The 23,433-nt window shown below is 42.0% G+C and overlaps 3 protein-coding genes across 3 annotated transcripts; 1 reads left to right on the top strand and 2 right to left on the bottom strand.

The window, feature by feature from the left end:
* Positions 1–1,164: 1,164 nt before the first annotated feature.
* Positions 1,165–6,463, bottom strand: LOC139344572 (ribonucleoside-diphosphate reductase large subunit-like). The gene is made up of 19 exons (XM_070982859.1): positions 6,384–6,463; positions 5,545–5,633; positions 5,263–5,440; positions 4,828–4,928; positions 4,662–4,721; positions 4,540–4,579; positions 4,273–4,435; positions 4,040–4,181; positions 3,831–3,914; positions 3,556–3,717; positions 3,339–3,418; positions 3,052–3,253; positions 2,812–2,961; positions 2,494–2,715; positions 2,337–2,413; positions 2,083–2,218; positions 1,901–1,996; positions 1,595–1,783; positions 1,165–1,509 (listed from the first exon to the last, which is right to left on the bottom strand). Exons 1-19 carry the CDS (start codon positions 6,400–6,402, stop codon positions 1,318–1,320), a joined length of 2,382 nt encoding a protein of 793 aa, XP_070838960.1. The 5' UTR covers positions 6,403–6,463; the 3' UTR covers positions 1,165–1,317.
* Positions 6,464–7,328: 865 nt separating this feature from the next.
* On the top strand, positions 7,329–15,660 carry rnf121 (ring finger protein 121). The gene is made up of 9 exons (XM_070982892.1): positions 7,329–7,449; positions 8,773–8,810; positions 9,114–9,255; positions 9,617–9,771; positions 9,890–9,997; positions 12,611–12,731; positions 12,844–12,977; positions 13,474–13,575; positions 14,161–15,660. The coding sequence occupies exons 1-9, from the start codon at positions 7,372–7,374 to the stop codon at positions 14,279–14,281; spliced, it is 999 nt and encodes a 332-aa protein (XP_070838993.1). The 5' UTR covers positions 7,329–7,371; the 3' UTR covers positions 14,282–15,660.
* A 2,106-nt stretch (positions 15,661–17,766) lies between these two features.
* Positions 17,767–22,677, bottom strand: nlrc3l1 (NLR family, CARD domain containing 3-like 1). Its single transcript, XM_070982891.1, has 7 exons — positions 22,643–22,677; positions 21,388–21,688; positions 20,971–21,072; positions 20,710–20,787; positions 20,411–20,519; positions 20,080–20,320; positions 17,767–19,984 (listed from the first exon to the last, which is right to left on the bottom strand). The coding sequence occupies exons 2-7, from the start codon at positions 21,573–21,575 to the stop codon at positions 18,393–18,395; spliced, it is 2,310 nt and encodes a 769-aa protein (XP_070838992.1). The 5' UTR covers positions 21,576–21,688; positions 22,643–22,677; the 3' UTR covers positions 17,767–18,392.
* Between the last annotated feature and the right edge of the window lie 756 nt (positions 22,678–23,433).

The following is a 23,433-nucleotide window of genomic DNA, read 5'->3' as shown; positions in this document are numbered from 1 at the left end:
TAGGCAATCAGTGTGCAATAACCTGTAGCTTCTAATTCTGCTCACATCCTGTGAGAAATAAGTGAAACTGGTTCACACACTAGGTGTACTGCTGCTTTGTGCCAGCCGTCGCTCTCCTCACAGCCTTTTTCTAAAGTTCACTGTTCAAGAGCAAAGAGCCTTTTGGCCATTCTGGTTTCACTTAACATTTAAATATCAGATGAAAATAGCCTCGTGTTCAATTAAACATTTGAAAATACATTTGTTTTCATGTCTCTGTATTTCGTGAACATGGTGTAGAGGAACATGAACTCTGTAAGTTATGAACTAATGTTGCTGTAGTATTTCTTTACAGTGAGCGGCAGACCTGCAGCCTGGCTGCTACAGTGACAGTGCAGGTCTCAGCTTGCTTCACACATACTGATCCCATGAGGCCGCATGCATGAGCACACCGGTTCATTAATTCATCACCTGCAGCATCACCAGTCCCAAGACACAGCGCATCCATTTTCCACTGGAAAAACACCTGGGCATGTCGCCCTTTGTTGCAGTACTCCTGGTCTGCCAGCTTCACCACAGATAATTAACAAATACTTTATATTATCTGACACAAAAGCGTCCCCACATTATGCACCAGGAAAATAAATTCAAATCTGACATGCACAGGCATGTCAAACCACCAGCCAATCACAAGCATCACCCAGATGGAGCATCTCCAGTGACAGAAAATCGTCACTTCCCAGCGTCTCATTTCCTAATAAACATATATGCTGTTTTTGAGGTGCATCTCAGGATTCACATGTTCTTGACAATAGTGTAATGAGAGTTTAAAGTTTGATTTTCCACACATCTAAAATACAAACATGGAGATCATTAAACGCAGTGTATAATTTATGCCACTCTCAGTGAAAACAAAAAAGACGTAGTTTGATGATATTAGCTTGAATAAAAGTAGAGATTTCTCTGGGTTTGAACATTGCTGGAAACATCTTGGATAATGTAGGTACACAACTCAAAAAAACCATAAAACACAGGTCTGGTCGTTTTTGAAAGACATTTTAATGCGGAAATCTTCCATATTATAAAAACAAAGGGCAAATATTAATTCCTTGTACCCCAGTAATTCTATACAAACACGCATAAAACACATAATTCAAGATAAAAAACCATTAATATTAAATAAAAACTGCAAAGATTTGTGAGTTGATGACAGCGGCACACCATGTGTAAAACACTTGTTATGACATGTACAGATAAAAAGAATCAGTGTTTCCTAAAATATACATTTAAGCTGGTGGATAAGGGGAAGTGTGTTTGTCTGAGTGAACCACACGTCACTTAGGAACCACACATCATGCACTCGTCTTTGTTCGCTAAGGAACAGACCATTGCAGCAGTGTTGCGCACTTTGGTCTCCTCCTCCTCGCTCTTGGTTGACTGGGCCTCCTTTAGCTTCTCCTTGTTCAGGGTGAACTGAATGGGATTGGCAGCAGGCTTTGTCCGCAGGTAGTACATGCCTGTTTTCAGGCCCTGCAGGGGGAGAGAAGATGGGCATTAAGATGCTTGTTCATGGCACTATGATGCATCACGCCTGTATTCTTCAGTCCAGACTTACCAACTTCCAGCCATAGAAGTGCATGCTGGTCAGTTTGCCATAGTTTGGCTCAGCAATATGGATGTTCAGGGACTGGCTCTGGTCAATGTAGGCACCACGATCTGCTGCCATCTTGAGGACAGTCTTCTGGGAGATTTCCCACACAGTTTTATAGAGCTGCTTCAGATCATCAGGGATCCCCTCAATATCCTGAGGACAAGTCAAGACATTAAATGTTAGATCACCAAAAAATAAGTCATTTAAATTGTAGTAGCACTTGATGTGATGCTGAATCATTTCATCAGTTTATTAAGTGTGACCCTGTACCTGGATGGACCCATTCTGAGCAATCAGCTGGTTCTTCATTTCGTCGCTCCACAGTCCTCTTTCTGTGAGGTCCTTCAGCAGGTGAGGATTGACAATCTATGGGAGAGGCAGAAAACACTCAGTAACCCTTCTTTCCACTGACACACGACTTTGGAGACACAGCGAATGCTGTCAGTGCTGACCTGAAACTCTCCCGAGAGCACCCTGCGGGTGTAGATGTTGCTGGTGTAGGCCTCAATGGACTCGTTGTTGCCCAGGATCTGGGCGGTGGAAGCTGTGGGCATGGGGGCCAAGAGCAGACTGTTCCTCACACCATGCCTGAGGACGCACAGGGACAAGAGAGGAGCTGAATGAGGGATGAGCTACAATCAATCTCTGCATTAGATGGTACATGACATGGGAAATATCAACAAGGAAGACATTCAGGAAGACTTACTTTGCAATTTTCTCCTTCAGTGCTTTCCAGTCCCACAAATCTGTTGGTGTTTTGTCCCACATGTCATACTGAAGAATCTGGAAAACAAAATTAGTTAAGATCTGAAGTACTAAACTGTACCCCAAGATGGATTTGATACATTGAGAAAACTACTCACCCCCTTACTGACAGGAGAGCCGGCGTAGGTTTCATAAGCGCCATGCTCCGCTGCCAGCTCACAGCTGGCCTCCAGGGCAGCGTGGTAGATGGTCTCAAAGATGTGAATGTTGAGCAACTGGGCCTCTGGGCTTTCGAATGGATAACGCATAAGGATGAAGGCATCGGCCAGACCCTGCACTCCGATTCCAATCGGCCTGTGGCGCTTGTTCGACCTTTCAGCCTGTAAGGCAGGACAGAGGGGCCATTTGTTCATAAAGAGCACCTAAGACCCTGCTGCATGGTTGATAGTGAAGCAACACTTGACAACAAAGCAAACCTCAGGCACTGGGTAGTAGTTGATGTCAATGATCTTGTTCAGGTTCTTGACAATGACTTTAGTGACAGATGCAAGCTTTTTGAAGTCAAAGGTCTTTTCTGGGGTGACATACATGTTGAGGGCAATGGACGCCAGGTTACACACTGCAACCTGAGTTGAAGAAAGAACAAACCAAATTGGAAATGAGTATTTAAAAAACATGTTAATATTACAGAAACAAATTTAATCTATGTTCCTTACCTCATCTTTGCTTGTGTACTCCACAATCTCTGTGCACAGGTTGCTGGATTTGATGGTGCCCAGATTCTGCTGGTTGCTCTTCCTGTTGCAGGCATCCTTGTAGAGCATGTATGGTGTACCGGTTTCTGTCTGAGACTCAATGATGGCGTACCACAGCTGCTGAGCTTTCACGACACGCTTAGCCCTGCCCTCCTTCTCATATCTGAGGACAAACAGGAAGCATGGGAGAGGTCAGCACTGAGATATGAGTCATTTATTAGGGACAGAGTTTGTTGTGCTGGCCTTACCGAGTGTAGAGCTCCTCAAACTTCTCTCCCCAGCACTCCTCTAAATCTGGACATTCACTGGGACACATTAGAGACCAGTCCTGCAAGAGCAAGAGAGGACCAATGCTCAAGATTTAGCAGACCATCAAACCCATCAGAAAATATAGCAGATTATAGAATACATAGCTAAGTTCAGACTGTAACATACATGAGATTTGAGATTCCCTTTAATATTCACCTGATTGCTTTCCACTCGTTTCATAAAGAGGTCTGGGATCCACATGGCGAAGAACAGGTCTCTGGCCCTCTGCTCCTCTTTACCTGTGTTCTTCTTCAACTCCAAGAAGTCAAACACATCGTAATGCCACGGCTCCAGGTACACAGCGAAGGCCCCAGGTCTCTGAGCAAGCGAACAGAAAGAGCAAGGTAATGAAACTTACTGCCAGAGGTGTCTCTAGAGCAACAACATCACGCTGTGTTATGTTGTGTCTTACAACTCTTTTAAGTCTTTACCTTGTTGCCACCCTGGTCAACATAACGTGCTGTGTTGTTGTACACTCGAAGCATTGGAACCAGGCCATTGGAAGTGCCATTAGTCTGAAAAACAAGAACCACTGTAAGTAATACAAACAAACAAATGACATGGTGTCAATCAAAGCTCCTCTATATTTGCTTGATTTTAGTTTTTTTTTTTTTTTGCCTGTGGTGTGCATTTGACTCACCCCAGCAATATAGCTGCCTGTGGCTCTGATACAGCTAACTGCCAATCCAATACCTCCAGCTGATTTGGAGATGAGGGCACACTGCTTCAGTGTGTCGTAAATGCCATCGATGCTGTCGTCCTTCATGCATAGCAAGAAACAACTGCAAAAACCCCAAACAAATGAGATTAGGAAAAAAATTGCGTTTAGAATAAGCATCAGAGATTTTGGTCAGCGTCGCTCAGAGTCTGTACCTGGACAGCTGTGGCCTGTTGGTGCCAGCATTGAACAGAGTGGGTGAAGCATGAGTGAACCACTTCTCTGACAGCAGGTTGTAGGTCTCAATGGCTGCCTCGATGTCTCCTTTATGAATCCCGACTGCCACTCTCATTAGCATGTGCTGTGGCCTCTCAGCAACTACAGAAAAAGAGGTTCATTAGCAATCAAACATTTAAAAAAATCCAAATAACAAATGATGAAAGTGAGTCTTTGCACCCATAAACCTGCCTCTCAACTCTCACCTTTGCCATTAATCTTCAACAAATACGACCGCTCAAGAGTCTGTGAGAGCAAAAGGACAAATTAGATCTATAATTCAAGTATTTGCATGAGATACTGAGCGTAAAACAAAAAGAAAAGTGACCTTAAAGCCGAAGAAGTTGTAGGAGAAGTCTCTGTCATAAATGATGGCAGAGTTGAGGCGCTGCAAATAATACAAGATGTTATGTTATAACATTAAAGCTAAACACAATTGAGTGACGTAAAATTTGAAAAAACGCAAACACAATATAACCTCAAGAGTGACTTACAGCTTTGTTTTCAACGACAATGTCAAGCGTCTCTTTGGAGATCATGGGAGAGTGACATTTATTTAAGGGATTCACGTAGTTGTACAGGTCTTCCATCACATCTACAAAAGCAAAAAGGAAAGAAAGTAGAACATCAGTGCCAATAATTTAACCACTTGAACAATGTACAATGATTCATGCCTGAGGTTTGTGTAAAGACCACCTCCACCAACATGATGAAGAATATTACATTTAATGAAATTAAACATAAAATTTTAGGTGAATAGATCAGGGGCAATATTTTACACAGCCTGTGCTATATATTTACCAAAAATGTTGCATTACGAAGGCTAAATTATAGTGCATTAAAAGTTATTTAAATCCGTGCAAAGTCACATTTATAAATACATCTATTACACACAACTTCTTTTATGGTCACTTAAAACTTTTCCTCACCACTGAATACTTTCTTGGTCTCTTTGTGCAGGTTAGACACAGCAATGCGTGCAGCCAGAAGTGCATAGTCAGGATGTTTGGTGGTGAGGGTGGCGGCAGTTTCTGCTGCCAGAGTGTCGAGCTCCACGGTGGTGACTCCGCTGTACAGACCCTGGATCACCTTCATTGTTATCTGAGCCTGCAGAAACACAGATCCAGAATCTGAGTCTGCCAACTGTGTCACACCGTTACTTGTCTTGTCTTTTCACATTAGTAGGTAATATTACAGCGGTTTGAACTTACAGGGTCCACAAAGTCAGAATTGAGTCCATAGCAAAGCTTCTGGATGCGAGATGTGATTTTATCAAAAGTAACTCCCTCCTGGCGTCCATCTGAAATACAAAAAGATAAATTAGCCCTCAATCTTATTTGGTCAGTTTCTGATGGTAATTCTCAGGATAGCTGGTGAAAACACGCGCAGGAGTAAACACTCATATTTATTATGATGTTATTATTATTATCAGCTGTTATTTGGATTCCCTCCACTGATCAGTGAAGTCAGGTGAACAGCTGTCGAACCAGTTATGACAACAAAGGGACACCGTGCTACTTCGCGCCATTACCATAGATGTCAGTACATGACTATAATTACCTATAATTACCCTCTTCTTACACAGCCCTGATAGAGAGAAGTTTGTCAAAGCCTTCGTTTGGAAAAACAGCGGAAAAACACCTTATACGTCAAAAGTTGGAGAACAAAATCAGCTCAACAAGCCCGACATTTAATTGCGTCGCATCCGTTTCAAAACATATGCTCAACGTCAAATTTTACTCCAAATAAAAACAAAAGAAAAGGCAACAAACGAGCAGCTGATACAAATAAACAGTCAGCTTTCGTTTCTTCATAATTCAAGTCTTTGTTTGGTGTATGGACCGGAACACACCACACAGGGAAACAAAAAAAGCACATTTTTACATGACGAATGAAATTTAACTGCAGGCTAAAGTGCATTATTAATTTGCAGCATTAACATTTATCACAGCTAATATATATTTTAAGAGACATTCATGTCCCTCCGCATAGTAACAATGCATTATTCGATATCATTTTACAGCAAGAATATTAAAATGGGCTACTGTACCTCTCTTGATCACATGCATGTTGGCAACAAAGCAGCTGGTTTCCTAAGTCAGCGGTTGTTGGTGTTTTCTCCTCAGCTGCGCGCTGCAAACGGATAAAACGTCTGTGGTGCAAAGCTACTGCAGCTGGTTATGATTCTGTTCGAACAACCGGCTGATGCAGTTGAATCTTAAACTAAGAGCGCCAACAGCTCACGAGCCGGTTACACTGCATTCTGTCAGCTGGCCAACCAATCAGAGAAGACGCCCACAGACTTTTGAACCAATCATAATCCTTCACACGGTCCTTTTTCAGCTTCCGGTCCTTATTTCCGGACGAAATCTGGCGGGATGCTGAGGGTCTGATAAGATTTAATGACCGGCTTTATTTGATCAACAGGGCTGTGGTGTTTGTTGCTAAATACAAGCTATAACGCTCTAACAACCAAAATGTGTCACTCAATTTAGAAATAAGGGTCACAGAATTGTATGCATTTCCTTCCGTACATTATAACTGCACCAGTCCATTTTAAGATTTTATACACAAACTCGGTAATATAAACAGACTGTATGTACATTGTATGAGTAACATTCCCTTAAGGTATTAAAGCAGTACTATTTGGGTGGCTTTTGTAACAAGTACAATCATCAGCATTAGCATGTCAGTACTTTTTGGTGAAAAAACATGTTGCACATTCAAGAAACGTAAAGATAATTAAATTTGATATAGTAAGAAGTATAGACACAACAAGTATACGCAGCTCAACTTTAGTACTTCGCTATCACAGGGAAAACTCAAGGACCCATCATAAACATACAAAAATTACAACTTGCAAGCTATGAGTCAGACACTTTGACCAACAAACACAGAACGTCACAGGCTTACAATTTGACCTGCATTATTCCCGACCTTTATTTTGAAGAAGAAGGAAGAAGAAAACACCGGAAGTGACCCTTTCGGGTTTGTTGCTAATGCTAATGGACCCGGAACGGTAAAGCAGCACTCCGAAGATGGCTGGGGTGTTTGAGGTGGAGGTTGATGGTGTAGAACACGACCATGGACTGGAGCATCACAATGAGCCGAACCAGGTGAGAGTAATAGGCCACATCGAGGTATTAAGACAGATAAAACAGGTGTGGGTGAATTTATATTGCGGTGCCAGCTACAAACTCGGGCTCTGCTTTAGCTTCTACTCACGGGTTTAGCCTACCGTAAGCAGCTAGCCACCTTTTAGCCATCTGTCATCAAGCAGAGGTATGGGATATGGATAAAACACATTGTCCATTGAACACAAATGATCATGCTTCGTTAATCAAAACAAATGTGCAAGCGAGAAACGTCCCGAGAGCAATTTAGCTATAGCTAGGCTAGGCGGCCGGCTAATGCTCAAATCATGTAATGTTAGTTACTTTCATTTGATTAAAGTAGATAGTCTAAAGGTTTTGGGCTTTTTAGAATAAAGTTAGCATGCATTTGTTCTGTTTTCCGCACCCGAATGTTCACTGCTACGCTCAGAACTGTCTTATAGCTTGATTGATTGGCTCTACAAATATAGCTGATGTGGCTGATCGGGTGAAAGGTCACGTCTTGTCCATTCTGTGCTAAGGGCCAACCGGTTTATCAGTATCAAGTCAGGGGAAGCAACCAAGCCACTTCCTGTGGCACTTCAGTCTGATGGTGGAACCAAATCTAGATCTCAAACTGATGTCAGACACCACAGAGTGAACTGTAACGAGTGCTAAAAGCTATTCCCGTGTGTCGTGAGGTGTTTTTACTAAATGTGCGGCAGAGGCAGAGTAGCTGAATGGCTAGCATCACGATAAGCACATTAGATCCTTAGTGTCTGGTTTGTTGATCATTTAAGTCTAAGTGGTTTCAACTGAAATGCGTAAGTGGGTGACTTAATGTGCACGGATGCCCTGTTTTGTTCTCATTGTGTATTATTATTTCAACATTTATTCATCTGACTTCTTGTCAAACAGATCATTTTTAACCAAGCATGGAGAGCCTTTTGTAATTCTCAGACATGTCAGCTGCATGAATTGCTCTGTAGACCGAATACTGTTTATTGACACCACATTTGGGGCAAATAATGACTCAAACAGGAAAAGGTGACGTAATGAGCAGGATGTGTGATTGTAGTAAGAAGAAGCTCAAATAACCATTGAACACTGCACTGGCTTTTAATTTCAATCATGTAAAAGAGGTAAACAGGCCCAACAAGTTGGGAAGGAGTGTAACTGCTAGACACACTTAATTTTCTTAATTCTTATTCAGTATCACTTTTTGTTTAGTTTAATGAGTGTAGTTTTCCTCAAAATGGCCAAGATGTGATTTTAGTATTAGTTTGTTCAGCTGCTCATTTGCTAAAGTGTCAACATAGTCATTATTTTGTCTTTTCCTTTCTTTAGTTCGATATGTCCAAGCTTTCACCAGAAGAGAAGTGGAGGTCAGTATCTTTGCCACACCTTTAATGGATCATACATTATTTTTGGTAACATATATGTGGGTGCTGGGTCAAACACTCTACTGCTTGTAATTTGCCTGTTTTCTGTCTTTGCTATAAGGTTCTCTGTCTAACCAGATTGCCCAGTAACATTTCAAACAGTTCATTCATTGCCATTAGGAGACACTAGTGCACAGAGCTGTACACTGCTCTTTTAAGTTCATGCCTATCCTGCATTGCTGTGAAAGTAATAGTGTGTCACTTAGTTACCTAACAGTTGTTGAACATGTTCTTCTCTGTCCACAGGGTGGAGCACGCAAGAATGCATGCCAAACACAAAGGCCATGAGGCCATGCACGCAGAGATGGTGCTCATCCTCATAGTCACTCTTGTCGTTGCCCAGTTAGTCCTTGTGCAGTGGAAACAGAGGCATCCAAAGTCATACAATGTAAGACACACAAATTGCACACGCCTAATGTTGAAGCTCTGTATGTAAAGTTAAAGACACGCAATTAAACAAATTTGTGTGTTTTGGATACAAATATAGTGCAGCTGAGAGATGGGTGTGTGTGTGTTTGAAGTGATGGTGAAAGAGGGGATAAGGGAACATTTACTTGTACAGTCTTGTCCCTCTCGTCTTTCATTTTCTTGTCTGTTCATGTGACTGTACAATACTTGTTTCCTCAAATAAGAAGCAACGTGTTCTTTTCCTCCTTGTTCCAAACTCGTCATCAGTTGTGTCTGTATTTATGTTCGCACAGTGTCTCATGTGTCTCATCTTCTAATTTGTACAATCTGCTGTCTTGTAGCTGGTGACTCTGTTCCAGATGTGGGTAGTTCCTCTCTACTTCACTACCAAACTTCACTGGTGGAGGTTCCTGACCACCTGGTTTATCTTCTCTGTCATCACAGCATACATCTCCTACCGTGCCACTCGCAAGCCCCTGGCCTGCACCACACCGAGGTATAACCATCCTTTCCTCTTTACCACGTCTGTAAATTGAGAGATCTTTCTTAACATTAATGTGGACTGAACTGTACATGAAATATTCTGACATGTTCTTCATCTCTAATCACTGTAGACTGGTGTATAAGTGGTTCCTTCTTCTCTACAAGATCAGCTATGCCACAGGAATAGTTGGCTACAGTGTCGTCATGTTTACACTTTTTGGGATAAACCTAATATTCAGGTATGTATTGTCAGTTTCATTCAGCACTTGGCTGCTGCTAGCTTTGCTGTTTTATATTTTTTCTCCCACGGCATCCACCATTGATCTGAATCCCTGTTTGATAGGTGCTTTTCTCTTTTTTTTTTTTACATTTATGCCTCCGCTCTAGTGATGGCTGTGGTTGGGGGCATTATGTTTTTGGGTTGTCCGTGCATCTGTTGCACTCTTGTGAATGCCATATCTCAAGAATGCCCTGAGACTTGGACTGAACGATGAGCTGATTAGATTTTGGTGGTCCTCACAGAACACGTTTTCGGCCACAACTTAAGAATTCATTCAATAATTGCAATAATAATGACAAAATTTCACAAATGTCTCAAAAGATTGTGATGTCATAATGTGGTGCAAAAACACTTTTTTGGCCATTATTCATCATAAGAACTCAGGAACAGAAGTGGAGCTTGTGACCATATTTCACATTTGGTCAGATACTGAACTGGTGATACTAACCATGGGTGTCCACCTTCAAACTGTGCTGATTGGTTAGACCTTCTGTGCTGCCGGGGTGAAGATGTGTGTGAAGCATCCACGTTTTACAATCTGTAGTCTTTTTGCAGCAACAGCCATATTTGAAGCACTGTAGTCCAGCACAGGCTCGTTGGTTCTGCTGATATTGAGCTTCAGGTGGTTGTTGTTGCACCATGTGATGAAGCTCTCTCAGTCCTCTGTGCTCCTCTGGAAGAATAGTCTCTAAGTGAAGACAGCATGTTTCTCACTGGAAATTATTCACTGGAATCATACAATTCAATTTAGTGATAACTTCCATTTGGCCAGAAAATTTCATTAAATTCCTTCACAGTCTTCACTGCATATATTATGTAAACTGCAACTTAATTGGTTGGAGGAGACAAACACCTGCGAGGCAGTAATTCTGGTCTTCACTTAGTCTTTTATAATCTGCCTCTGTAGTTGAGTGCTTGCGTTTTTGTGCATTGAAGCACTGCAGAATCCAGCACCCGCCAGGATACAGAATCTATCTGAGTATCACAAAAGAGAGCAAACATCACTCTTTTCGTGCCTGCCTCAAGGTGTTTACATAATCCATAGCTGACCTCAGGTGTATGTATTTAAAGGTAAACTGGTCGCATGACAAGTAAAGTAAACATCACCTGATCCGTTTTTAAAATGTGTTGTCACTGTAAGATATTATCAGCCACAATATGATCCAAACATACTGTGCTCTTATAGACACTTCCATGTAGACAATGACATGACAAATGTTTCTCCTGTCTCTTCCTATTGGTCAGAGAGAGATGAGAAAGGAAGCCTTTACCTTTTCAGCTTCAGACACATCGTCTGCAGAAGGAAGTGGAAGTTGTTTGTTTTAACATACAGTTCCAGTTAAAAGTTTGGACACACCTTCTCATTTAGTAGTTTTCCTTTATTTTGATTATTTTCGACATCGTAGATGAATACTGAAGACACCAAACTATGAACGAACACATGGAATTACTTGTTAACAAAGCAAAGGATGTTTTATATTTTAGATGAGCCACCTGTTGCTTGATGACAGATTCGCATAGTGTTGGCGTTCTGTCAACCAGCTTCATGAGGTCGTCACCTGGAGTGCTTTTCTGACAGCCTTGAATGCGGCCGATGCCAATATTGTGAGAGCAGGATGGCCGATAACCAGTACATAATATCATGTTGTCATTTTTGTATCTGATAAATCTAACAATTGAATAGTAATAACAAATGAGCCACAATTGCTGAACTTAAATGAACCTGTCTTTAGCGCTAATGTTGTTGTATGCACTGTCTCTGTCAATGTGTACATCTGTTACTCGAAAAGTATTCTAGGTTTGTGCCTCAAGAAGCTGGTTGAGATAAGACCAGTAGTGTGCAAAGCTGTCATCAAGGCAGCAGCTACTTTGAGGAATCCAAAATATAAAATGTATTTTAGTTTGTTTACACTTTGTTGCTTCCCGCCTAATTCCACATGTGTTCCTTCATAGTTTTGATGTCTTCAGTATTGTGCTGTCAGTCACTTTTCTGCCGCTGGTCTTTAAAGGAGGCTGCATGTTAAAAATTAAGACTAGATGAAAACCCATATTTGCTAGACACAAATCCCAATTCAGATGTACTCTTAACCATGATGAGATTAAAATCTGCAATCCGTCCACTCACTAAAGCCTCTGAACAAGCAAAGGGCTGGTTTCTACAGCTTCTTAAGCCACTGAGCAGTCTGAAGTTATTGACAAGGAAACTTTAACAAGATCACTGTTAGTTACGTTAAGTTTAAATTCCAAACTGGAACTTCCTCTGAACACTATCATCTTCTTAATCGATGTTCCAACGTGCTGTTTGATTGTCTGCCTGAAGAAAAATAATAACAGGAAGGTACCTTAAAGTTTCCTCACTTCCTACCTAAAATGCCACCTAATTTAAATACTTATGTGCACTGATTGAATAGCTGGTCATTAAAAGAGATTTTTAGCTTTTGCATAGAAAATATCAACTATGGACATAAAAAAGGATTTTAGCTTGACACATTTCTGTTTTAGGACCTAAATAAAAGTTGGTTTTGAACGCCACCTGAGCCATGATTCCCACACAGTGCCCTTGTCTGTTCAGGATAAAGCCGGAGGACGCGATGGACTTTGGCGTGTCTCTGCTGTTCTATGGGCTGTACTACGGGGTCCTCGGAAGGGACTTTGCAGAGATGTGTGCAGACTTCATGGCTTCAACCGTCGGGGTGAGCAGACAGCTTGCAGACGCTGCGTGTCTGTGTGAGCTCGTGGAGGTGGCAGTTATAAGATAAAATGTCATTTTGACTGTTTTCTCTCCCTCCCTCCTTTTTGTTTTAGTATTACAGTGCGTCTGGCATGCCAACCAAGCACCTCTCTGACAATATATGTGCAGTGTGCGGTCAGCCCATCCTCGTAGACGTCAGTGAGGAGGGGATCATTGAGAACACGTACAGGTTATCCTGCAACCATGTGTATCCTTCCTTGTGAGGTATAGATTTGTTTTTACGTTATTTCTTATCAGTGAAAGAGAAGTTCAGCCTCACGGTGGAATATTACACGTCTATAAACGGCACAGTCACCGGTTTGTGCTGGGATTCAGTCAGAAACCCAAAGGGGAATTGGTAGCATCAACTTGACCGTTCAGGCTGTTGGTGTTTTGATTGTATGTTCTTCTGAATTTGCATGACTTCCCCCATGATTAGTGTGTGTTCTGTTGCTTGTACGTAACACTGTAAATAACACGCAGCCTTATTAAGTGTTTGTCAGACCTGGAATTACATTTTATTTGTCTACAATTTGCTCTGAAGCTATACGAACACCACCTGAGCCATTTTTTGCCTTTAATGTTGATCCAGCCGGTAGATGGCTGCAAATATATTGAGTTTTTCTAAGGTTATTTAAGCGTGAGTCAGTGTGTGTTTGCTGTTGCTTACACTCTGCACCGCCAAGCCTTAACTCGTCACCCAGGTTCCATGAGTTCTGCATAAGAGGATGGTGCATCGTGGGAAAGAAGCAGATGTGCCCGTACTGCAAAGAGAAGGTGGATCTGAAGAGGATGTTCAGCAACCCGTATCCTTTTTATTCTGGAATTCTCACACATGCGAGCTTTACCTGTTGTCTCTGTTTTTTCTCGCTGAATATCAACGATTCCTGGGCTTAAACGGTGTAATGCCAGAGATCTTATATGGTATTGTGCAATCTGCATGCACAGTGTAGACACCCAATGGAGGAGGACAGAAGCTGAATTAGACATTTTCACAGACGACACGTAAGCCACGTTCACGAAACCCAAAGTTCCGGGAAACATGCGTCTTTCTAAACAGGGACTACAGAAAGATTCAGCAGTAAAGTTTGGCTGGACTTTTTTAAGGCAGCTCATTGCAGGCTATTTTGAAAAAGACATTAAACATTTATAGGTTATATAACAAGTTCCTGTTCCCTTTTTTTGGTTCAGAAATGACACTTTAGACAACTGTGCAACACTGAAATACGTGCTGACCTTTAGAGAAACTGCAAGCCGTTTCCACCTCGTCATGGTCGTGTTCAGTCAGTTGTATGTGTTATTAAGCCTTTATACTGGCACCTGTTTATTAACCATGTTTGATTACTGTGCAATATATATATTTTAATTTCCTTCACCCATTTGCCTTTTAGCTGGGAGAGGCCACATGTCATGTATGGACAGCTTTTAGACTGGCTTCGGTACTTGGTGGCCTGGCAGCCCGTCATTATTGGGTTTGTGCAAGGTATCAACTACGTCCTGGGTCTGGAGTGACCTGCGACGTCAGAAATGGACTTACACGCCATACGGAGAAGATATGCACTGGCTCAAAAGACTGAGGGCCTAACATTGAACTAAAACACCAATAAAAAAGTGTCTATACTTTTTGTATATATTTATAGGCACATATTATCTGTATTTACGGTTTATTTGAATTTTATTGGTAATCTGAATTTGGATGTCTGTCAGTTTCCCAGGATTTGCTTCACACATCTTAATAATTGGTTTGTGCATCTTATGGCCTAGTAAAGCGGTTTTCAAAATCATTAGAGAGGTGCTTTTTACTAATTCATGTCTTAAGTGTTTCATAAAACTTGGTTAGAGGAGTTTTTCATCCTCATGTCTGATGGCTTTCACACATGAGTAATAAATATTCAGTGGAAATCGACACAAACGCTCCCTGTACCTCCAGAATGCGTGAAAACAGTCTCTGCAGACTTCCTCTGAAATCATTTCGCCACTGCGTCATTTAATGTGATCACTCATAGAGCTGCTTGGCTTGCTTGACATTGATCCCATATTTTGAACTGGAGTGACCTCAGCGAAAGAGTTTCCTAAGCGCTGACAGTCATGCGTCATGTGAGAAGAGGCCTCGTCACCATGAGGAAAGAAGTGCGAATCGTCCTTAAAGCGAGGATTCCTCATGCACTGCTTGTTCAGGTGGAACTTTTAATCTTACTGCATTTTAAAATGCCCTCTTTGTTTTCATGGACACTCATCCTTACCAACTGGCTAAACAGTCCGACTGGCTTCGACCTTTACCCCTCCTTCAATCACTCACTTCAATAAGTTTTGTACTTTTAGGGTCAGTTCAGCTCAGTTAGGAAAAGACAGTTTTATTTTATGAAATGACACGTTGACATTTTTTAAATCTCATTTTTCAATGCTGTGAGCACCACCAGCTAAGTGTAATACACCTCCATTGTTTTGCTGTGGCCTGGCCAATAAAACCCAAATCATCCACATGACTTGATACCTCTGGAGGTACGTGAGCAAAAATATGTTTTCCTCATTTTGGCCAACTGTTAACTTGATCTGAAAATGGAGCGACAATACCGTTTAGTAACTTGAGTAAAACCAGTGATCATTCAAACTACGAAAACAAAACAGGGATCCTTGAACTCAGAGAGTGCTGGTGGTGCCGGTCTCACTTTATGTGATCTGTTCAGCTCCCTTGTTTGTGGATTTTCACGTCCAAAGCTGCTGGAAGGTGATGGTTTGTTGCCGTTAGCAGGTGCTGGTCCTCATAGTAACCAACTGTGTTTTATTTGAACCTCTCTGTCATCTAAAGGGACTGGCCACAACAACACTAAGATGATTATTTTGTGTTTTTGACCATGATCAGTTGAATAAATGTCACATGTTACATGGTGTCTAGACGTCTTATGCATGCATGCATCCTCGAGATTTCCAACATCAAAGCCAAAGCATTGTTCACTGGATGACATCACATATTAACACAAGTGGGATCACAATATTAGTCAGCATGCTTCATTTATGTACTCGAAGTATCAGCAACCTACAGAGAGCATGAGTGGGCCTGTTTATGAGGAAATCCCCTTGGCTGCATGTTCAAGGCATGTGCGGTGGGTGAGTGGGTGTAGGGGAAGTGAATAGTTTGTATATATAGTAAACCCAAGCTTCAGTCAAAAGCACAGAACTGTCACTGAAGTTTTGTGCTGGCACTGACGGAGTCACCATGAAGCTGTCATCTGCTGTCCAAGGTAATGACGCTTACTACGAGAACCATTTACACTGTGTCATGGCATTGGTTGTGAATATGTTATATCTCTGGATCAGCCTTAGGATCTCTGTGTCTGCTGCTTGCAGATGGATTTCCAGGTACAGTTTGTTTCATGGCTGACAGTTTGATTTTTATGTCATTACATTTTTTTTCTTCTTCTGTGCTAACCTAAATTTGTTCAGTTTCTGAGGATGAAGCTCCTGAGATCATCGGGCCACATCACGTCCAAATGCTAGCTCACTCAGGTAATGTTTACATGCAGAAATCATCGTCAGTCAGGTGTTTTGTAGCTTACAGAGGCTGTTATTGGGCGAGGGCGCAGTAGGATACTGTAACATATGATGGTCTGGATGTATTCTGCCCTACAGGAGAGCAGCTGTTCCTTCACTGTGAGGCATTGACACACTGTGAAGCTGATCTGATGCTCATCTACTGGCTCATCAATGATTCTTTCCCAGAAGACGCATCCAGCAGTGGCAGAATAGTAGAGTCAGAGGAGTGAGTATTATGGGTTTTATTCCATCTTATTTAAGTACAATTATCAATACACAATGTGTCACCTGCCAAGCTGGAGTGTGTATTTTTTTCTGATGCTGAAAACGACCTGTGCTGAGCTGTGATGACTGTTTATTTTAGATCCACTTTGGAGGAGGGTGCAATCGTACAGAGGAGTTTGCTGTTGAAGAACGTCACGTCAGAGGACTTCCAATCCACCTTCACCTGCGTTGTGACTAACTCTGCTGGATCAGTCCAAAAAGTCATGACCTTAGTAGCAACAAGTAGTGATTGTAATGTGGAGGAGGGCAGAAAACAATGAATGTTACTGCAGTGAGAAGTGGCTGTGTTGCTGAATGCGGGGACCTTATTATTTTAATGTCATTATCATATTATTGTAGTGATGTTCTTACATCATGTATTATTACTATAACATTAACACTATGTCTTTCTGTGTCTCTGCCACACATGCCAAACTCCTTCCTCCACTCACCTTCCCATCCAGGATCACATTACACGGATACATATCACTGCATCATACAAACATACAAACACACACACACTCACCCTACCTAATCTAATCTCTACTCCTGGGCTCTTACCATATTAACCTTCACCTGTGTTAAGACAAACACTGCTGGAAAAAGCCCAGTAGTCACCAGCAACAAGTCGTGATTGTAATGTGGGCAAAACCAGAAAATGCTGTTAGTGTGGTAAAAAGTGGAATTCTCTGAGCCGTGTTTCACTTACAGGATGAGTCAACATTAGCTGTGAATGTCCGATTATATGTGACACTGATGAGTGGGAGAACTGTGCTGAAAGTTGGATGAAGAAAATGTACAAAACTTTGGGAGCATTTGGTTCCGCTATGGTGCATCATTATCCATTGATGGCTTCCCCTCAGCGAGACTAAAAGAACTGTAATGTAAGAAGTGACTGTAAGAGTGCAGGGAAACAACTTAAAGGTCCCACATTTCATCTTTGTTTATTCTAAAGCAGCATGGACAGTATGAGAAAAATAATGTGTATTTTGAACACATTAACATGTAACATTTTCTAGTAGACACCTAAAATAAAGTATGAACCTGAACGTGAGCATAATATGGGACCTTTAAGACTCTAGTACTGTCTAAACTACTGTAATTTATAGATGACTCTACAACACAAAAGCACTACGAATCTACTGACTGCAGAATATTTACATGATGTTGTAACAGCTCCTTGTTAAGATATGTCTGTGCTTCTGTGTGTCACTCCAGTGTCTGTGTGTTATGGCGATAAGCCATCTTAAATCTGCGTACTTTGTGACCACACCAAAATATACTCTATAATGAGACCAAGCTGAGTCTATTGATTCTCTTCATCATTAGCCATTTATTTCAAACAGGTGACTTTTCACCAGCAGGTATCACTCTCAGAACTACTGGGATTAAAGTATGGACACATTCTAGGATGAACAATAACACAACTGCAGCTCTTCAGTCTGATAAACACAAAAACATTAACATAAACAGCCGACGAGGAATAATAACTGACAGGCAAAAGTGCAAAATAGTTTAGTTCTTAACTCATATTCCTCATGAATACGTGTTATTAGTGAAATTAAAATGTAGGCCGGCGAGCAATAATTAATGTCTATCAAAAATCTCTGATTGTAAGTGCATTGTGTAAAAACAGCAACAAATAACACCTGTAAACTCACATGAACACAAATTAAACCACACCATCCCCATCTTTGGTACATCAGTGTGACTTCAGGGGTGATTACGTGTGGTTCTAAGGCTCCATTACTGCATATGTTCTCGAAATAGAAAAAAGTTTCTCCATCAGGATTACAAAACATCCGTCAGTGTTTATAGAGTTGCATCAACAGGACGTCGCCTCTGACTCGCACACACCCAGCTCCTCCAGGCAGTGCTGCAAGTTGTTATTCCTGTCAGGATGCTGGTTTTCTCTCATCTTCTTCCTGATGAGGGCAGCAGCATCTTCAACAACTGTTGGCCACTTTAGAGAAGAGGTGCAGAACGGTTGGAGAAGTTCCAGGTTGGTCTCCATTGCCATTCCAAACAGGAAACGCAGGAAAATGTCCAGTTTGCCGCCCTCACAAAGCAGACTTCTGTCCACGGCGCTCTTGTACAGCTCCATCGGCTTGTACCCCTTCAACATTCCCCTGACCTTGCGTTTCAGCTGCTGCTCTAAAGTGTTCTTCCCCTGGTTTCTAAAGGTGAGAAACACATAAAGAGCAGCAAGGTACTCCTGCATGGTGGGGTGGATGAAGCTGAGGACTTTCTCTTGAATCAAGACAAATGGCTTTGTGATGTACTGCGTGCACAGGCCACTGTTAATCACAGCCTCCTCCTCGTCGATTCCAACCTCTTTCCAGTCGCACCTGGTAATCTTGAACTGGCCCTGTTCCAGCATGTTGAAGGCCAACTTTCCAAGTTTCATGAGGAAGTCTCTCTCTTCATCTGGGCTACGATCTGGAGCTCGAAATCTGCGATACTGACGCATGAGCACCAGCAGCAGCTTTGTGTACATGTAGGTGATGCTCCTGGGCAGCTCTGCCTGTGTCCCCTGTTCCTTAAATAAACGCTGGTACTCACTGGCCACCAGTGAGCAAAACAAGGGCAGGTGGCACATGATGTGGAGGGTTTTGAAATATCTGATGTGTGCAATAACTCGAGCGGCTTGATCTGGATCCTGAAATCTCTTCGTGAAGTACTTGTCAGGGTCACAGAAACCACGCACGTCCACCTCATCACAATGCGTATCCCAAGGAATGCAGCGCCTTACTTGTGGCCGAGAGGTGACCAGGAATAGGCCGCGGTAGAGCAGCCTCCCTCTGAGCAGGTTCACCACGATGATGTTCAGGGTGGTGGGATCAGTGTGGTCACTGAGGAGCTCAGTGTTTTGGAAGTCGAGCTTCCCATTGTACTCGTCAAGACCGTCAAAAACAAACATGATTTTGCAGTCTTCGCATCTATAATCCTCATCCCTCAGTTTTCTTGTTGGTGGGTAGAGTGTGTGGATTATATCCAACAGGGAGATCTTAGAACCCTCAAACTGTCTGAGTTCTCTGAACGGTAACGGAAACAAGAGAGACACGTGTTGGTGGGACTGCTCTTCAATCCAATCGAGGACCAACCTTCTGACTGCCATAGACTTCCCCGACCCTGCCACTCCAGTGATCAACATAAGCTTTATGCTCAACTGCTCCAGCCTTTCAGCGCTCAAAATATCCTTGGTAGAAAGCAGTTGCCCTTCTTCCCGGTTGCTGTCCAGCTTTTCGATAGTCATGACCTCATGTTCAATATTTGGGCCATTATCACACGTCGAGGTTATGTTGAGATCCGTAAAGACATCATCAAAGGGCTTCCTCTCTGCCTCCGTGGCCGAATCCTCACATGCTTCTCCGTATGTTCTCTTCAGAATTTCGCTCAATTCGTGACGTACTTCATCTGAAAAAAAGAAAAACGGTAAATTTCTGCAAGATTCTCTCATTTGTCTCAAAACGGTATGTTATCAAATTTGAGCAGCACTGGAGCTCACTTACTTCTGATGCACAAAGTCTGGAGGTATTCAACCAACTTCTTTTGCTCAATTTCCTCAAGAAGGCTTTTGGTGATCTGCAAAGATACGTCCAGGTTGTAACACTCGAGCAGCCGGTCCACGAGGTCCACCATGTCCATGCCTTGGAGAGAGGTACTGAAGGATTGCGGGTAACGCTTCCACAGCATCATCTTGAATCTCTTAATGTTGTCCTTGGATAGCTTCCCAAGAGTTTTACAAATAGCCTGATTCCAAAAGAAGGACAACATTCAATCCTGTTGTTTTCAACTAATTCTTTCAAACTGGTGAAGACAGAAAGATGAACAACGACTGACCTTGAAAGTGAATGCCACTGTCAGAGAGGGATGCATAATCTCACTTGGGCCTTGGATTAACTCAGGTGTGTTGGAAGGCTCTGAGACGGCATCATCTTTGCTTTTCACCCTAGTGAGGCCACGGTGGAGAAATTTGAACATATTTGAGTGTCAATCGAGGATGTAATCACACACACACACACACACACACACACACACACACACACACACACACACACACACACACACACACACACACACACACACACACACACACACACACACACACACACAGCAAGATCTATGGATGTATTTCTTACTTTGGGATTCTCTGTTCACAATCATCGCTATCCAAGGAGTAGCAGCTAGAGAATGAATCTGCTCTGCTGAGATGGACCCTAAAACCAGGATGACAAGAGGCCTTAAATCATATTCAGGGTAACTAAAACATGTCATTATAGTTTTTCTTTGATAGCAAGGTAAAGTATATTGAAAGGCACATATTACAAGAGTTTACTGCGATGAATGCATGGATTTATAGACTGATTTAAACTTTGCAAAATACTTTGTGTAGTTTGTACCTCGTGAAGGACCCATCTTCGCTATCCATGTTGTCTGAGTCCTCCTCACTTGTCATTGACCAGTAGCTCAGAACTGGAGGCAAGGCCTTTTCTGCCGAATGCCTAAAAAAAAAAAAAAAAAAAAATGGAATTGGAGACTACAGGGATTTACGAAGGTTGGACAAACATGGACTAAATCCCACTTTGGATTTTTAATCATTATTTTTCCTCTTCTTAACTTTATTTGGATTCTGCTGATACTCTGAATACTTATTTTTTGTAAGGTCATGTGAACGCTTAGGCTCTCTAATGACACATCTTATCTTTTTGTGAAAACCGGGGAGGTAACCAGACAGACAGGTGCAGACATCCCCTCAAACCTGGTACAAAGACTGCTGTCAGAAGATATCCAGAAAACTAAGTGAAAAATCTCATTACCACTGGCTAATATCCATTGGATTCGGCCCCAGGTCCAGAGAAGGTCTTCTGTCTGGGATGTAGTAGAGCCCGTCATCTTCATCTTCATCTTCATCAGGCACATTTTGTCCTCTACCAGACACTGCCTCCCCAATGGAAGAGCTGCCTGACGATGTGACCATTGCCTCCATTTCAGCTTGGTCCATCATATCCTGGGGGGTGGGGTGGGGTGGGGGGTGTCAGCCCTCGATGAACATGATAAGCATACACTGTGATCACTTATTGTTTTCCTGAGGCGCTCAGGACAGTAGCTTGTCTTTACCTGCAGAAGCACAAACGTGAAAACAAGACAACATATCAGCTCTCAAACTCTCTATCTAAAGAAATGTGCACCAAGCCAGATTTTCAGGTTTCTTCTATTTTATGCTAAGTTTATGGTAGATACAGAACATCAAAACAAACTCAAATGCAATAAAGCAGAGTACACACATTCTTGCCTTTGTTGTGATGCTGTTATAAACTTGATCCATGCTCATTTGATCATGTGACAGTTATTTGTTCTTTGCATGCTATTGTGTAAGATTTTGAGCCCAAAATGAAAAGGATAGCAGTTTGAGGTTAGCGTTTTGCACAGTATGTTGCTGCAGCTCCGTTGTGAAAATGGAGCCACATCAATTACCAGGTGATAACACATGAACTGTTGCACGCGGGCGAACATGCAAAAATGTTTTGGAATAGCAACAGTAAACCACGTTTAGCGCAGATACAGTTGTAAAAAGGTTGTCAAAAGTGCCGAAAGTTTTTCCTCATCGCTAAAATGAAAAGACGGGTAAAGTCTGCGCACACTATCGCATATTAACGCATCAAAAACAGAAGCAGTATATCGTTCAGTCTGACTGACGGATCGTGCTAACTTCAGACAACTCTTACATGGCCTACTCTTCCGCCTATACTTTTCAGCTTGATATGTCAGCGGCGACTGTCGACGGTTTGAACACCACCGGCCCCTTCCCACGCAGTTAGCGAAAACTAGGTCTACTGCATTTTATGGTGCGCTCAAGGTCTAACGTCTACTGCGGCAGTTAGCAACGTCACTTGGCTTATTACTTTTGGGGGGCTAGGAGGACGCAAACAAGGAATGAGGCAAAGGGGTTTCACGCAAAAAGTACACCATTACTTTCATGGCGGTCAAACATGTGCATGTAATCGCTTTTGTAATTAGGGAAATACATTGCTGATACTTTCTAATGTCTACCGTGAATAAACGTTATCTTACCGTGGCGTCATGTCAATTCAGGAAGCCGAGAATTCTTCTTCTTGCTTGTCCTTTCGCGTGAGGCACAAGACGCGACAGCGCAGACTCCGCCACCTACAGGCCGGAAGTGTGAAAAGCACGCCGTCTGCTCCATGGCTCAGTGGTGGAAGAAGTACGCAGATCTTTTTCTCAACTTAAAGTAGAAATACTTCAATGTCGTCACTGACAAGGAAAAGTCCTACCAGTTCCTTCCAGTTTAAATACATATTAAAATGTAGTGTCAAAGGTAAAATAATGTTAATTTGTATAGCATACTTTTGTTACAGAGCTGTACATTTGCTTGTATTTCATTATTAATTTTTTAATACAGTGTTATGTATTTCCATCAATGGGCTGCATTATCGAACACGACAGCTCCCTATCTTTGTACTGTTCTAATTGTGGATTATCTTGAATGTGGGTACAAGCATTGCTGGGGTTTCTGATGTTTTCATATAATTGCCATCGAAAAATATTTGAAAATTATTGGTTACAGTCATGTCTTCTCCTTGCTTTGTGGAGAATTAGAAATTTGAATGTAACCTATTGATTTGATGCGGATTCAATAAATCGGTTCTTTTTTTATGCCACTTTTATGCCACGGTAGAAAAACAATTAGTTATTCCAAAGAACAAAAGCATTATTGGACCTACTTTTGAAAACAAAATTACTTAAAGAAACGAAATCACAGTAGTGTTTCTACAGGATAAGCATGCACAAACTAAAAGAGTGCGTGTGAGTTTATTGTTTGGTCTATATGATAGGCTATGACT

Source organism: Chaetodon trifascialis, chromosome 16, assembly GCF_039877785.1.
Source record: "Chaetodon trifascialis isolate fChaTrf1 chromosome 16, fChaTrf1.hap1, whole genome shotgun sequence".
Classification (NCBI taxonomy): domain Eukaryota; kingdom Metazoa; phylum Chordata; class Actinopteri; order Chaetodontiformes; family Chaetodontidae; genus Chaetodon; species Chaetodon trifascialis.
Note: the sequence above shows the minus strand (reverse complement) of the source record. Positions and strands in the feature narration are given on the sequence as shown.